At 45.3% G+C, this 16,684-nt stretch overlaps 1 protein-coding gene across 1 annotated transcript in view; it reads left to right on the top strand.

Moving 5' to 3' along the window:
- Window positions 1–16,684, top strand: part of LOC115323886 (neprilysin-11-like) — a 78,887-nt gene that overhangs the window by 36,693 nt on the left and 25,510 nt on the right. Inside the window, exons 6-7 of the mRNA XM_040214771.1 lie at window positions 10,800–10,930; window positions 16,441–16,678. Of these exons, the coding sequence (XP_040070705.1) occupies window positions 10,800–10,930; window positions 16,441–16,678 (369 nt within the window). The remainder of the gene's footprint in view (window positions 1–10,799; window positions 10,931–16,440; window positions 16,679–16,684) is intronic.

The raw sequence follows: 16,684 nt of genomic DNA, 5'->3' as shown, positions 1-16,684 counted from the left end.
GGATTAACTCTAAAGCAAACGAAATGTTGGTTTGCTTGTGTTGAGCTCAAGCTTCTAGGCCACGTCGTGAGCAGAGGGGGTGTACGTCCTGACCCCGAGAAGACGCGTGCCGTAGCCGAATTTTTTCCACCGTCTGACAAAAAGGCCGTAGGAAGATTCCCAGGCCTCTGTGCCTACTACAGGCGCTTCGTTCGAGATTTTGCGAAGCTTTCTGCACCACTGACACACTTGACAAAATACGCTGTAAATGTTTCGTGGACAGATGAGCACCAGCAGGTCTTCGACGAGCTTAAACGAAGACGTCAAACACCTTCCGTCTTTGGCCACTTTGGCCAGCATGCCCAAACCTAAATTCGCACGGACACAGGTAACACAGGTCTTGGCGCGGTGCTGGTTTAAATACAGAAGTGAACAGAGCAGATAATCGCCTATGCAAGCCGTATGCTATCCAAGACGGAGGGTAATTATTCTACGACGGAGAAAGAATGGTTCGCTGTCGTCTGGGCCATCACCAAGTTTCGCCCGTAGCTGTACGAAAGTCCGTTCCGAGTGGTCACGGACCACCACTCGCTCTGCCGGCTCGCAAATTTGAAGGACCCCTCAGGACGCCTCGCTCAGTGGAGCCTACGACTGGAGGCGAAGACTTTAAAATAATTAATGTAGCATCTGTCGGTAAGCATAATACCGTCAAAAAGAACGTCAAAATTACAAACAAAACTGTTCAAGGTCAGTTTTTTAATTTTTTTAATTTTTAATTTAAAGTCAAATAGGAACCACATTCTTTCTGAAGATTGCATATTACTGCATTATGCCAAAATGGGACGTTTTTCGCCATAGAGGGAAACACAATATGAAAAAAGTAGCCAAGTACGACCGACTGGTTCACCTACCTCGCTTCTTATTACAATCGTTTGGTCCTCCTTCTTACTAAGATACTCCCATTGCGATGCCGTACGTACTGAAAACCAGCCCCTCTAGCCGACTCTTTTGCCTACCAGAGGTCGCCCTGTTTTTCATAATCATGCTTTCAACAATAAACAGATTAGGCTTGGTTCCACCCAGCTTTGGTTCTTGTTTTGCAGCCACTGTTTTCTTGTGGTTTGTCTGACGAAGCAGATGATAATGTGCGGTGACTTAACGGGTTTCCCGGGTAATCAGTTTATAGTAACCACCTCGTTAACCTTTGTGGGTGGAAGTTGCAATATTGGTGCCACCTCCTTGACCTTATCGATCAAGGTCTACTTTTCAGTTTTGATAATGCCATGAGCCTTGAGGTTTAGTTTCCCTGATTGCTACTCAAAATGGCTGATTTCATTTTGCAGTCGCCCACTTTCTTTCACCGGGCACGCTTTTTCGGCAGCGTCCATGCGATTTCCACTACTCTTTATTCTCCTTGTCATGCAGGGCTTTGTTTATGAGGACTCATCGTACTTGTCAGTCACCTGTTGAATTTTTTCGATGTTGTCAACGGTCGTTTTTAAGGGTTCCAGGCTGTCCACTTTATAATTTATATCAGCAAGTAAGCTCGCTACATGAAGGCCACGTTGTTTTTCCCTACCTTACCCCCCCCCCCCCCCCCCCTTCGTTGATTTCCATGGTTTGCAGCGTGGGCACCGCCAAGGACTTGTAACCGTCCCCTTTAGATTTGTACGTTGTCCCGCTTACATCAGAGCAGTCGCCCATGTGGTAAAAACTGTCGCATTCTGCACATGTCAAGGCATTTTCATTGCTGCCGTTCTCGATGCAACATTTTGAATGAAAAACATCATCTTCCTCTGACATCGTCGAGAAATACAACAAAGCAAGAAACGACTAAAAAATAAACAGATATTTGGGAGCAACAGCAGAAACAGCAGTCAATCAATGCCCTTTTATATACAATCAAAGGTAAAATTAACTTAAAAGTAACACAGGCAGGACGATAACGCCATTAAATGCAAAGGTTCATCCGAGGTGGACAAGAATAACGAAAATAACCCCTGGAGAAGGAAAACAAGGGGGACAAAGGACAAACACAAATCTCCAAAAAGAGTCAGATGACTGGTGTGCGACCGAGAAAATCCGCCTTGTTCTGGTTTCGAAACAGGAATCTTTTTATTTCCAGTGAAGCACGCTTCGAGTTGGAAGTTAGACGTCAGTAGAGCAAACGGGCTTTATCAGCTGCCAGCAGTCTATGGACAAGGCGGATTTTTTCGGTCGCGCTCCAGTCATCTAGCTGTGATTGGAGATTTTTGTTTTGTCTTTTGTCCCACTTGTTTTCCTTCTCCAGATAATGTTTTCGTCACAGGCAAGACGATAGCCGTCTGTGTATTATTAACGCCGCTGCCGCCGCCAAAGTGATGGTCCGTGTCTCCGAACAACTCTTTTTAGCGCAGACAATGGTGTCACTGGGGACGCTTTGAAAGGTAATTGGTAGGTGGCACAAGGCGATGACGGTGAGTGATCCGCGAGGATGACTTGCGACGTTGAGTATCGTGAGCAGACCCAAAGGCCTGCAGCTTTCCAGTAGCAGCCACCAGCACTCAGCAGAACTGGGAAAACTGAAAATAGCATAGACAATTTATTTATAGACTTGAGCGTGTTGGTAATCTACATTGAATTGAAACGAAAGAAACACACAAGAGGACGAAACAGACTGTCGTCCTCTTGTGTGTTTCTTTCGTTTCAATTCAGCATAGACAAGTCATTAGCCAACTGTGTACTATTGACGCATCTGCCATTACCAAAACGATTCCACAATCACGTCATCAAGCTTTGCGAAGGCAAGACTGAAATAGTAGTTCCCTATTTTTCTCGTAATTTTATTGCGACAAAAACTTCTGAATCCGTGGTGGTCTGTGCGAGTAAACTTGACACAGACTAACACCAGCACGCCTCTGGAACGGCATGAACACTCACCCGATATGGTTTCATGACCCTTTTAACGTAAATACGTTCCTAGATTCAGATAACCAGCGAGTAGGATTTCGATAAGATTGTATAGCTCCTTTGTTCACCCCTCCCACTTTTTATTATTTAGTTTTTTTTTTTTTTGTAAAATTTTCAGCCCTAAATGCTTTTTCATAACATCCGTGAATCAGTTGTGTTCGACAAAACTGCTCCCCCTGTAACATTGTAACATGCACAGTATTCATAAAAATCTTGATTTACTGCTTGCCTCCCTGTCCCTCCATTCATTTACATATAATGTCACAGCAATAACCGAAACATAATTTGAATGAAATGAGCGTATTAATAGCCCTGGGTATGTAATGCTGTCCCATCCAAGAACCACTAAGCATACAGGGCGCGGCGTAGAGTTGTTGATACAAACATTAGTAACCTTTAGTGAACCCCCTCGATTTTCTCACTTTTTGAACTGTATTGAAGCTTTATTTCTGGATATGAATTGTGGCGTAGTGGTTCGTGGAGTATACGGACCACTGGACCTGTGCCCGTAATGTTAGCTTAGCCCACAAAAAGATAACTTACCATTGCGAGGACAGTGAATTTTAAGTGGGGACGTTATAATGATGTTCAAAAAAATCTGCACATAGAATATGCATTGTTGTACAGTCGTTCTCTTAGCACATGTTATTAGCGAGACAAATAGAGTGACGACTGTTTCATCAACTCTTATAGATTACATTCTTACCGATATTGAAATAAATGATGCTGGAGTTTACGAATTTTTTCTCGCATATCAGGTTGGCATATTCATACTTGTCCCACTAATGAATACCACATGTGGTAGACCGCGTCATCAACTAAACTGGCAAATCAATTATAAAAGGTTACGAAACACGATATCAACGTTTGATTTATCAAGCAAATACAAACCAGATGCATTAGTTGGCAGGGGTGCCAACAAATGCGATTGCAAATTGTTCGATCGAGTTAAAGCAAGGGTGCTCATGAGGTCTAAGGTTTAAGGTTCTAGCTAAAAAACTGAATTTTTTGGGCGTAAACATTTGTCTTGAACAGAGTCACCTTTGTTGGGCTTATGAGCCTAGAATAAAAAAGTCCCTCCTTAGCTACGAATCTACGCACCCTAAGGTTGTGAAAAGGGGTATTGCAAAATTATGTTTGAGAGCTTCTTTAATGAAATCATGTGTCCAGAGAAGTTTTAAGAGCTTTCTGGTTCAAGTTGATAGGTTAACTTGGGGAGGGGGGGGGGGGGGGGTTAGCGGAACTTCTTTTAAAATTGTTGAGGAATTCGCTTGGCATATTTGACAACGTTAGACCAAAACCTGGTTCTGGACCGGTGGTAATACCATATTTGCACAGCTTCCCCACAAGATTAAGAAAGTGGCTGATAAATACAACTTCCCTATAGTGTTGTCAGCGTATTCCAAGTTATCAGGATTGTGCGCTTCCACTGAGAGGGCAGGATTCAACATTTAGGGCGTGGAACAAAACATCAATTCAAATATGTAGCATGTGTGGTCGGGGTCGTTTATAAAATACATTTTTCCTGTAGTAAAGTTTATATTAGGCAGCTTGGTCGATGTATCAATATTAGAGGTCGGGAGCATTCTCTGTGTTTGATACATCCACCTTCGGCTCACCTAACTGTTCATTGCGATAGATGTGGCTGTTCACCTCGGTTAGGTGACATCGAAATTTCGGCTAGACATTCACAAAAAAATGGTCAGGGAAATATATGAAGCCTTTTACATAAGGCTACATGGTCCCGATCTCTGCGTCAGTTGAGAGTCAATTACGCTATCCAGTGAAGAGTTATAGTTTGTTCGTAGTTTTGGCACGTTTGTTTGGTACTTCGTTTCAGCTTCTGTTGGTGCGATTCCATGGCTATACTTTGTTTCACCTTATGTTGTACCGCAGCGAAGGGTAGGCGCGCGAGCTCATGGCATTTGCGGCTGCCCATAATGCGCGAGAGCTTGTGCCGACGAGATGTGTCCCACAGCAAGGAGCTCGCGCTTGTAGCCTTTCCTGCGGTACATCATAAGGTGAAACAGAGTATAGAAGCGCGTACATGCAGCTTGAAATGAGGCCCACACTCCGCGAGGCCGCGCGCGAGGCAAGAACGCACCGACCATTCGGGCTCGCGCTGTAGCTTTTGCTTCGCTCGGACCTGAGGTGAAAAAATGTATAATTCTTCTTTCTATTTTAATTTTTCTTTTACAGCGGAGCTCTTAAGGGCTAGTTTCCCCAGGATTGTGTCCGCCAGAAAAAAAATGTTGACACAACACTCCGGACAGCTACCGCCATCTATGAGCGACGGCGGCAACCAGACAACCGGCTTGCCGGTGGTTTTGCAAGCTGGTTGCTCATAGATGGCAACAGCTCATAGATGGCGGCAACCTTTCCAGCCTTTCCACTCTAGCTTGCCGACTTCCGGCCCGTCATTACTTCATTCCTACCATAGTACAACTTCCCTGGTCTTCGTTCGTAACCTGAGTGGAAAGGCTGAAAGATTGTTGTTTGTTTTTAATGCTACATTCTGTTAGAATTTGTTTTATGGCAAATGAGAGTGAAGATGTCCTCCATTTGGGATTCTTCTCTTTCCTTTCATTTTTCTTCTTGTTTTGATGTGTTTTAAGGAACGCGAAAAGGAGAGTGTGTAGTAAGTCAGGTCTGTGTTTGTGTCCTTCTTCTACTCGTCCTTGTGTTGTTTGTCTGTGCTGTTTTAATTAGATGTTTGCTAGGCGTTACTTCGATGCGATTTGCTCCTGAATGGCGTCGTGCATTTTTTGCGTTCTAAATGATAGAACTACTTAGCATCAAAAGTTGAAACTGCATAAACACAGCAAATGTTATATCATACCCTCTTGTAGGTTAAGAAAAACCGGACATGCTTTAACTTCAGTCTTTGTACTTTAGCAGAATGAAGCTGGAAAGGAGGCTAGAGGCGGTGAGGATCGAGGGACTTACTCCCTCTTCAGCGTTCGCTCCGCAAAAGTACAAAGAGTGGAGGAGCTGCTTGTCCTGCTTTTAAAAAAAACAAACCTAAAACAGTGTATAGTCAATAAGCTCTATCGTGGCTGTCTATATAACTTATAAAAAGCGTAAAAAACATATTATTCTATTCTTATAAATACCAACTGTCAGGATCCCAACAAAACGTAAAATGTCATCAACGTCTTCATTTAGCCTGTAGAGGGGAAGCGAATAAATCTCTACAAAGTTGATAATACCATAGTGGCAAGTTTAAATTGCTTCCTTCCTAACATAGGCCCATAGTTTACAAATGGCATTATCTCAAGCAGCTTGCCGATGTTTTCCCGGCACGAGTTTTGCACGTAACCATACGTTTCGAGAAAATAACTTACAAAAATAGAATCCACAACCTTTACAATGCCTACAAGTAAATCAGCAAGGACTGACAAAATTCAAAGTAGAGTGCTAAAATTTAGTATTGCTCTACTAGCCACGCCATTAAAGCACGTGTTTAATTACTCGTTAAAAGCCAGAGTAAACCAAAATTCCTTAAAACGTCCCAACGCTTTACATTAACCTAAAATGTATCAGTCATTCTCGGTACTAAATAGCATCAAACAATATTTTAAAACTTGTAATGAAACACATTGATTCATTAATAGACGAATACCAAGTGAGAACGCCGCTGCAGTATGACTTTCATGCCAATAAATCTACGCGAAGTGCTGTCATCTTCACTCAGCCGATGAACCAATTAACCGCTGAATACTGCACCTGGACCGCTACGGGCGCAGTACTCAGAGGGGTGCAGCTGGCCAGTGAAAGAGGGGGGCGGGGCGGGGATCGGGTCGCGGCGGGCCATGGAGCGGTGGAGGAGGGGGGGGGGGGGGGGGGCGACGAGTGTCGCGGCGGGCACGGGAGCGGGGGGGGGGGGGGGGAGGGGGGGCTACCACTTTTGGTGCCGCTGACCCTTGTGACACCACTACGCCCACATTCCAACGCGCCGCAGAACAGCACCTCCTAGATAACAAAGCCGTAGAGCAGGATAAGATGGCGTCATCAGAGAAGGCCGACGCTGGGCCCAGATTGGACTAGACGATTACGTCAACGTTCGGCTCGCCTTGACTCTAAGCCCAGTGCTGACGCGGCATCCGTTTCCAATATTTGTCCAGCGTTGGCCATCTCTGATGACGCGATCTCATTGAGCACTAAGGCTCTATTACCTAGTGTGTGTTGCGCGGCGCCTCCTCCTTTCCGGCTCCGCGCCAGCTGTGCGTGACTTTGACGAAAATAAAAGGGGTCGTTTTGACGAAAACCAGGTGGTGTCTTTCAGTTTGTCAGCTACGGGGAGAGAGGGAGAATGAGGGGAAAGGGGTTGAACGTGCTGACGCCAGCGCTTCTAACCAATGGGTGCGTAGTACGCGTCACTGTCTCTCCTTTCCTTTTCCTTTCTCGCTGTAGCTGACAAAGGAAAGCACCGCCAGATTTTCGTCAAAACGAGCGTTCTAATGCTAACGCATTAAAATTGTTGTCAAAATTACTGCGCAGGTTGTTGTTGTAACGCGATAGCATTTTGTACCGTTTTTACTGCTCTAATGAACAAACTGAAGCTTTCATCGTCAGCCGGGACGGACAATATCAACAAAATCCTCAAGAACGTCGATGTAATCGCCAGTTCATATCTTTTATTAATCTTCTCGCAACCCCTCTCCTGCAGCCGCTTTCCAAAAGATTGGAAACTTGGAAAGATAGCACTTCTATAAACATGGCAACCGATTACTTACAATTAATCATCGTCCTATATCCTTAAAAGGCAACTCCGCTCCATATCGAAAATTTTGAGGTAGTGGGTGATATAAACGTGAAAGGTAATTCAAAACGACCCTTGACCGTTTGTCTCAAGAATACCAAAATATATTTAGTGATATCTTGTTAGTTACCATAATCGCAAACCGAAACCGAAACTTCGGCACAGCCCGGCAACATTGTACCCTCGACGTCAGTTGAATACGCACCCACATGGGATTCAAGGGGTCATGTGATCTACCTGGGGCAATCCAGAAATGACGCGGACGCAAGGGGAGGGGCGAGGAGCAGTGAAGCGGCGGCGGCAAAGAGACAGCGCGAGAGACGACGAAGCAGGCTATGTAGGCGGCAACCCAGGCGGCTAGTCAGTGAAACATAGCGTGCTACATCCCGTGCTACCCTCTCCTTCTTCTGGTTTTTCTTGTTCTCGTTCATTCTCTTTCGTCCCTCTTGTGCCTCTATCTCGCTCAGACGTGGCGCGCCGGTAGGGCCGTCTGGTAAGCTCACCCTGGAAAAGAAAATACGAAGAAAGAAAAAAACTTCGCATGCAACAGACGTCAGCCACAACGGAAATACAACGTTGGTTGCGCCGCACGCCGCCGGCTAAATTAGCTGATAATGGTGGCTTCGGGCATCTTTGTCTTTGTTGGCCGGTTTAATGATCATTTATGTGGTTTTACATTCTAATATATGACACGTAGTTTCTCTAGATGATACTAAGGAGAGCTGCATTGTTTTCTCGCAACCAAGAATGAAGCGGAGTTTCCCTTTAACGAGCGTCCCATCAAAACTTTTGTAGCCTATACTCAGCACGATCATAATCCATCACTTGCACTCGGTCAACGTTTTCTACTCTCACTGACACGGTAAATCGTTCTTGCGATATCGAGCTTTGCTGAATTCACTCATGGTCTACATATTAACGTCTATAACAATTATCAAACGGACGCCGTATTTTTAGACTTTTCCAAAGGATTCGGCTGAGTTCCTCATAATCCCCTCTTCTCTAAACTTGCAGTGCTCGGTATTGAGAAAACACAATTTCTTCAATCAGGATTTTCTTACGTCGCGAGTTAAGTTTACCCTTGCGAACGTTCATCAATCACCCCTTTCTAACGTAAAATCAGGCGTTCCCCAGAGAGCAAGTCTCTCCCCACTCCTAATTCTCATATACATAAACTCCTAAGGTCATATCATCCTGCAGAGGAATCTAACAGGAATTAACACATGGTGCGATCAATGGCTCATGCCTCTTAACTACGAGAAGTGCAAAATTGTATCATTCACACGGAAAAGCTCTACTCTTTCTCACTCATACTCACTTGAGGTCGTTTCAATTGGCATTACTCCCTCATACAAGTACCTCGGGGTCCATCTGGCTTCCACACTCTATTGGATTGAACATATTGGCGCCATCACTGCTGATGCTTCATGGACCCTCGGCTACTTGAAGCGGAATCTAAAATAGGAACCTTCTCGCCTGAAGCAACTAACGTACACCACACTCGTCCGCTCCAAGCTCGAGTATGCCTCGTCCATCTGGCATCCATCACAAGCTCACCTCAGCGACAGTCTGGAAGGAATTCAAAATCATGCAGCCCGGTTCAATTCTTGAGCATACCCCGAAGACACCAGTGTAAGAAGCTCAAACTTAATCTCGGGCTTCCACTGCTCTCTGACCGAGAAATGATCTGTCGATTATGTCTCCTACATAAATTGTACCACACTAGTGAAGACCTCTCTGACTCTCTGATATCACCTCCTAACAGAATCTCGTCACGCCTCAATCACAGCCGCTGCATCAAACGCATAACAAGCAAAACGCTAGCCTTTAATACTTCATTATTTCTTCATACTATAACCATCTGGAACTCTCTTCCTGAGGAATCATCTTTATTACTGACCCATCCACTTTTCGGTAATCAGTGACTCCACATATCCAATAAATTTTAACAAGTAAATACGTTACTATGACCATTGATTTGGCCTCTGTTTCATATTGTTCTTGTTGTTCTATTTTTCTGTCAAAATGTTCTGCATTGCCCCACCTGCTTCCCCGCCCCGCTCCCCACACTTATGTAATGTCCCACAGGGCCCTTCAGGAGCATTAAATAAAATGAAATGAAATGAAGCTTGACGAAAAGTCTGTTGGGAACCCACCTATCCCAGAAATATTTGTTTTACCTAGCAACAACAGAAAATATACACTTAGTGTGGTACATGGGCCAACTGAGTAGTAGACCAAGTACCACACTGAGTGATGGTGAGCGCTGAATTAGTGTTTCCTCTTTACTGGTGTACGGGTTTCAGTGTGAATTGTTCTTGTGCGCCTTCATTTATAAGTATGAATGCGGAGGGCAAGTTCGTCTGCTTCTTGCGCACGGTTTGCGATGATATCAGAACGCTGAGCTCTTGTTGACTAAGTGAAAAAAGCAGTAGGTAGACCTCCAGGCATCTAGCATTGAGGTCTACCCACTATTCTTTCAGCCAAATATCAATCAGGGTTCGGCGTCGTTCTGTCGTCCCTGGAATCTCTGCTCAAGAAGCAGACGACGCGCTCTCCGCACAGCCAACTTGCAGAATCCTCGATCTCAAGAACATTCAGGAAAGTTTCCTGAAGTAATGACTTGCAAGAGGAAATTTAATGCGCCGAGAACCTGAGGGAGATGAGGGGGCTAGAGCGCGCTGGGACGTCAGCACGCTGAGCTCTGATTGGAATGATCGGTGGTTAGACATCAAGCTAGCTAGCTGCCTTTTGTGTCCACTGCACTCGTCGAACGCGCTCGAATGCGAGAGCCAAACCCCGGACGCCGTTGTTCTACGTTCTAATGCGTTCGGCAAGTGCAGTGGAGACAAAGGCAGCTAGCTTTGGGTCTACCCACTGATCATTCCAACCAGAGATCGGCGTTCTGATGTCCCCACGTGCTCTCGTTTCTCCTCTCTCTCACTTTTTGTCGGCTCATAGCTTCTTGCTTTATCTGTGTGGTTTCAGGGGTAAGAAAGCAACCGCCATATTTGTAAACAAAATATGGATGTAATTTTGCGAACGCACAATTTTGTTGTGTAACATACGGGTACACTGTACGCCCTTGAAACGTTCTATTTATTTTCAGTTTCCACTTTCGAAGCTACTAGTTGCTCATTTCAAAAAGGCCAATATAACACTGACATCAAACGATCGGGTTCACTTGCCGTTTTTTCATCTCACTCGTGCTGTTGTTAAGTGGACCGAGTGGGTAAACAGGTAAGAAAAAACTTGAATGTTTTTCTTGCAATTTTGATTAAATATGATGCTTTATGAGCATGAACTTGTGTGTTTCAGTGCACGGAGATCATGCAATGCAGGATAAATAAAAGCGGTATAATTAATTTTACAGTGAAGATAACAATGTCGTGGTCATTAAGCTGAATGTGGAAGTGTGTATAAAACTTGCACCAGCTGAATGTTAAGAAATAAGAGAATAAAAAAAAAAAAACAGCCAATACAGAAAATGCATGTGTAGATGAACAACCCCCAATCTCTTTGAAATTTTAAGATCTAAATATACAGGTTGCACTTTTTCATATTTTTTGAGAGCTAGTAAATATAAAGCGCGACACATTATTTTTCAACCAGCATGGAATTTGGGGACATAAAAAGCCTAGTGCTCATTAGTAAGTTAAGAACAATTTATTATCCTCATGCACTGCAATAGCTCGACAATTTGTTTTTTAGCACACGCTGGCTACATTTGTTTGTAACAAGGTGTTGAACTGGGCGGGTTGGTAAACGTTTGACATGGTGGGTGTAAGAGCTTCAAAAAACGAGGGCGATGAAACGAATAGAAACGAATGGGCAACAGCTGTACTTGGAGCTGAAATGTTTCATTTGAAAAGAAAAACAGAACACAGACGTCAGTAGCAGATAACAAGCGCAAAATACGATAATCCAGTTAAGGCGAAGTGTACCAAAAGGCACGCAAAACCCTTTGTGCCATGTTTCTCGAGTGTGGTATAGAAGATACCCCTGCCACGTGGAAAATTCTACATAGGACAGAAAGGGAGGTGCCTTAACGATAGGCACCGGAAGCATGCTTACTCGCTGAGGGCCACGGTGGGGCGGCTCCTCCCTTTGCATTGCAGAGGCTGCACGTGTCAGCCGGCCTTTGACGAGGTGACGGTTGAAGGGAGGCTTAGAGAGAGGGCCACTCGCGAAATTATTGAGGCTTTTTATATGTCGTGCCTCTAAGAAAGATTCGCGATTGAGCCGTCGCTTGTCTTATGTGATAAGGGGTTGTCCTTTTTGCGCCAGACCATGACTGGCATGGGTTGCATCGATAACCTATTTTGATGACACGGGCCTTGTGGAGGGAGTATTGTGTGATTACACACTGTGTTATCCGGTACTGACGAATGCATTCTCTTTTCCTTTTCAAATAAAACATTTCAGTTGCGAGTACAGCTGTTGTCCTATCGTGTCTATTCCTTTTATCGTCCTGGTTTTTTGAAGCTGTTACACCCACCATGTCATACATTTGTTTGGTTGTTCGGTCAGAATAAATATATATGTCCTGTCATTTCTGCTGATGTATTTAAAGATCGGTAGATACCGAGATCTAGAAATGTCATGTGTTGTGAAAAGCGTTCTAGTAGTGTTTACCTTCGTAATGGCAAACCGGCATGTCAAAACGAAATGAGAAACAGTGGCTCTGAATCAAATGTCCGGCCTACGAAACCCCAGATGGCAGGTTTTAATTCCGGTCGTGGTGCCCTAATTTTGACGGAGGCTCATTTCGACGAAGGCACTATATAACAGAAATTTCTGGATTTTGATCGCAAGTCACAAATTCACGGAGTCAAATTACCCTTTGATTTTTTTTTTTATGCAACGTGCCGATGCCGTTTATTATTTTGGCACGTAAACTTCCAAAATAATGTAACACATGGAAAAGGGTAAACGAATGTAAAAGTAACAATAAATGTCTCATGAGGCGAACTTGCGCCTACAATTTGAAACAGAAGGTATCGAGCATTCTGCGTCTGCTGCGGAAGGGAGACTTCCACGAAGCAGCGCGTTACCGCTGCTTTTATATACGTGGTACGCTCAAGAATGTTCTGAACTACAGCGTGGAGTCAAAGGGATTGTTGACTGTAGGAAAGGACAGCATAAATCGGTTTCTGAACGTATTGAGCTAAGATGTTGTGCAGAGGGGGCCGAAGGACATAAGTTAAGCTTATACAAATTTTCCTAAACAAACTTACCTAAATAAAAAGATAGAAAAAAAAAGAGTGAAATGCCCCATCTACGGCGTTCGTCGCCTAACGAAACGCCTATGATTGGCACAGCAGCCCACAGATATCGGCAGTGATCTCCGCGCCAATAGGTGGAGGTCGGCAGCAAATTCCTAAATACTGCATTGTCAGCTTTGGCGAGGGAACCCGTTATTTCGGTGGTATGATCTCGAAGTTCACCACCAATGCTCCTCCCGAAACCGTCGACGTACCTCTTTCGTTCTCCGGCACTCCCCGTACGAGAGAAGAACCCTCACTCAATCGTTGGTGGCTAAGCGCATCATGAAGACGACTTACACCCAGAAACAGCAAAAATGAAAGTTGCACACAAGAAAAGAGATGCGGAAACAACCAAAGAATGCAAAGCAGGCGACTACATGTTGCCGAAAATAACTTTCGAGCAAAGCGGGAAAACACAAAGGGTGTGTGTGTGTGTTTTTTTTCTCGTTTTGTCTTCCTTTTTGTATTTTTTATTAATACGATAAAATACCCGTGCACATACAATTGCGCAGAAAGACAGCGCATCCCGTTACTCTGTTTCACGATAACTTGGCGAACTGTGGAGACTTCAGCCCGCGACCCAATATGGGCGCCGGAGCAAGGCATGTGATAACACTCCATGGTCGCGGCCACCGGGGCCTCGTTACCGCCCGAACAACAAACAGAGCCCTCCGCGACAAAATGTAGTTCTAGGCTTCTTTTTCCTTTAACGGCATTTGACCTTGCACGATCCCATCTATGACGAGGATATGAAGAGAATAATCACAAATTTACAAGTTTCAATTATATTTAAACAAAAAAAAAAAGAAGAAATTCCGACGACAAATAAGCACTTCTTATGTGTTGTGAATGTGAAAGCACGAATATCGTTCTTCGGCACCCTTCGTTCGTCTGCGGCGTTCTGGCTTGGACGCCCACGTTTCGCTAATGCCGAGGTTGCGGCCGACGGCCGAGCGCGCGTTCTTGTGAAGTGGCCGCGCCCCACTGAGCTCGGCCGTGCAGGCACTCCGAAGTCTGCCCGTGCGGGCTCTGGAGGCTCGGCGGCCAGCCGCTCCCTCTTACCGGAGGCCATATACGGCTCTGCCGGAGACCGTGCCGCTGCGCCGACATAGAGAGGGCTTTTGTGGTGGCGTTCCTTGGAACTACGCCGCGCGAGAGCAAATGGAAGCCTCTATTCTTGAAACTATGACGCGCGCCAGCCGATAGAAGCCTACCCATAAGATCGCTGCTACAGACGACAGGGTTCGCTCCATTGGTACAGGAGAGTTTAGGGGCCGTTTGGCGCGGCTTCAAAAGCTGATAAAGCCGGTTCGCTCCATAAGACAGTTAATGCTTTTGCATTAAAAATAACGTCACATCCGAATCCGCTCGATTTTTTTCGCATTGTAGCGCCCTGGCCGTTAGTGATCCCCGGCGATCCCCAGCCATGTAATCTGCCGTATCCACTCACAATATCGCGCTGTGGAATATGCATGAGCCCCCGTCACAAAATTGCGGCTAAATTGAGCGTATGGCCGTCTCATGAACTGTTCCCGAAGTGCTTGCTATTCTAGCGGAGGGATATGTTGCCGCGGTAGACGTTTATTCGAATTTGGTTTGTTTGGGAGCAGACGACTCTTGGCTAGCGGACGACAGGCGCTTCCTCCAGTGACACACACGCTCTCAGGACGTCAGGTCACGTACCTCGCTCCGACGCTCTTATTCGGTGGCGGGGCCGTTGCCTCCACAGTTCGCCAAGTTACCGTGAAAGGTAATTTAAACGTCGTCTGCTGTTACCGAGGTCGAGGGAGGCGCACGTTGTCGCCGCCTGTAGATAGCCAGAGAGGGTTCAACTCAAACTGTGGGGAGTGTTTGAAATTTAATGGTGGACGCCTCCTGCGGAGATCTGTTGCAAAAAACATGAAGTGCGCTGCCGCGTTGCGAGGAAATAAGCAGACGGAAAGGCGGATACACATGCAGACGACCAACGCTCTCGTCTCCTCCTCGCAGCTCGAATTGCAAACGCTTCCTACAAAATAAGTGACCCCGCTCGAGCAGCTAAAAACTCTCTATATATGCTCTCTAGCCACCTGCTATATCACGTGCCGCCATCTGTCAGCTATTGCGCCTATCAGACGCCTTTCGTTACCAGACGCACACCGTAGGTTAAGATTTGAAGTCCATAGTTTCTATCTTTTTACCCACGTAAGTTGGTTTTGTAGAATTTTTGTAACGTAATGCACATTCTTTGGCCACATCTACACAAACGTTTAGCACGATACATTCAGAAACCCATTTATGCGGTTCCTTCAAACCGCCAACGATCCATTTGACTCGCGCTGTAGCACACACGATTGCAGCCGAGTACGAGCTGGGTCTTTCTAGAGCAGTGGTTCCCAAATGGGGGTCCGCGGACCCTTTGGGGTCCGCGAAGGCACTCTAGAAGTACGCGAAGCCCACCTCATCAGTCAAGCCCGGCAATAGAAGTTGTCTTTTCTTAGACTGAGAAGAAACGTTTCAATTTTCGGGTGCGTTTTCGCGTGTATATGTCACTAAGAGAATTCTATAGTTAACACTAGAAGTTAGTTATACTCATTTATTAAATTAGTATCACAATTAACCTATACTTTCCTTTCCCCTCATCACGAGCGGGGTCCTCCATCATCTCCTTCGATCCACAAGGGGTCCGCGAAACATAAGTGGCTGAGAACCACTGTTCTAGAGGATCAATGAGTGCCAAAAGAAAGAACCGTGTAAAATGGGGTTGGAACCCCGTTTCTCCACGTGGCAGCGGCGTGCGTTGCCAACTTTGCCACGCACAGAGCAATCTTTTTAATATTAGAGTTAGAATAGCTCGAATGAAACAAACATAAATGGCTGCGATCGCAATAACGCGAAAAATCTTGTTTTGTGATGCGCTGAGAAACTGAGGGAGAGGAGCGAACGAGGGCGCGGGGACGTCAGAATGCCGAGCTCTGGTTCGAATGATTAGTGGTAGAACTAAAGCTGGCTGCCTTTGTCTCCACTGCCCACGTCGAACGCGCTTAAGTGCGAGAGCCAAACCCCGGACCCCGGTGCTCAGCGTTCTAACACACTCGACGAGTGCAGTGATGGCAAGTGCTGCGTTTGTCCCTACCGCAGTCGCCGAACGCGTTCGAATGCGAAAGTCAAACGCTGGACGCCGACGTCCCACCTTTTAACGCGTTCGAAAAGTGCAGTGGAGATAAAGGCAGCTAGCTTTAGGTCTACCCTCTAATCCTTCCAACCAAAGCGCGGTGTTCTGACCTCCTTTAGTCTCCTCCTCTCACTCAAGTTCTTAGCACATTTTTTTTAGATATGCTTTTTTATATATCAAAATTTATCTAGAATTAAACAAGACGGTGCAGGGTGCTATGAGTTTAAAATTTACCTGATGATTGCAGCTGAATAATTAGAAAATCTTCGGCACAATTGAATCGTATTCTTTGCCCAATTGTGCTTAGAAGTATCTTTGAATTTTTACAGTACGGACCTGTACAATTTTATTGGCTGGCTTCGGATTCTGAAATATATTAAAGTTGCCGGAGGACGACTAACCCAGTATTTGGAAGAATTTGAAGAAAACACCAAGTTCAGTCTTCGAGATCCAAAAGGTTGGGAAGACGTCTGCCTCGATGCGTTAGTAACAGATGAAACTACCATGTACACGCCAGCAGCAAATTTATATCTGGAAAAATACTTTTCCCCGGAAGAAAAAATCAAGGTGAGC

The sequence above is a fragment of the Ixodes scapularis genome, unplaced genomic scaffold (assembly GCF_016920785.2).
Source record: "Ixodes scapularis isolate PalLabHiFi unplaced genomic scaffold, ASM1692078v2 PGA_scaffold1__304_contigs__length_218370807, whole genome shotgun sequence".
Lineage (NCBI taxonomy): Eukaryota > Metazoa > Arthropoda > Arachnida > Ixodida > Ixodidae > Ixodes > Ixodes scapularis.
The sequence above is the reverse complement of the archived record's forward strand: the minus strand, read 5'-3'. Positions and strand labels throughout refer to the sequence as shown.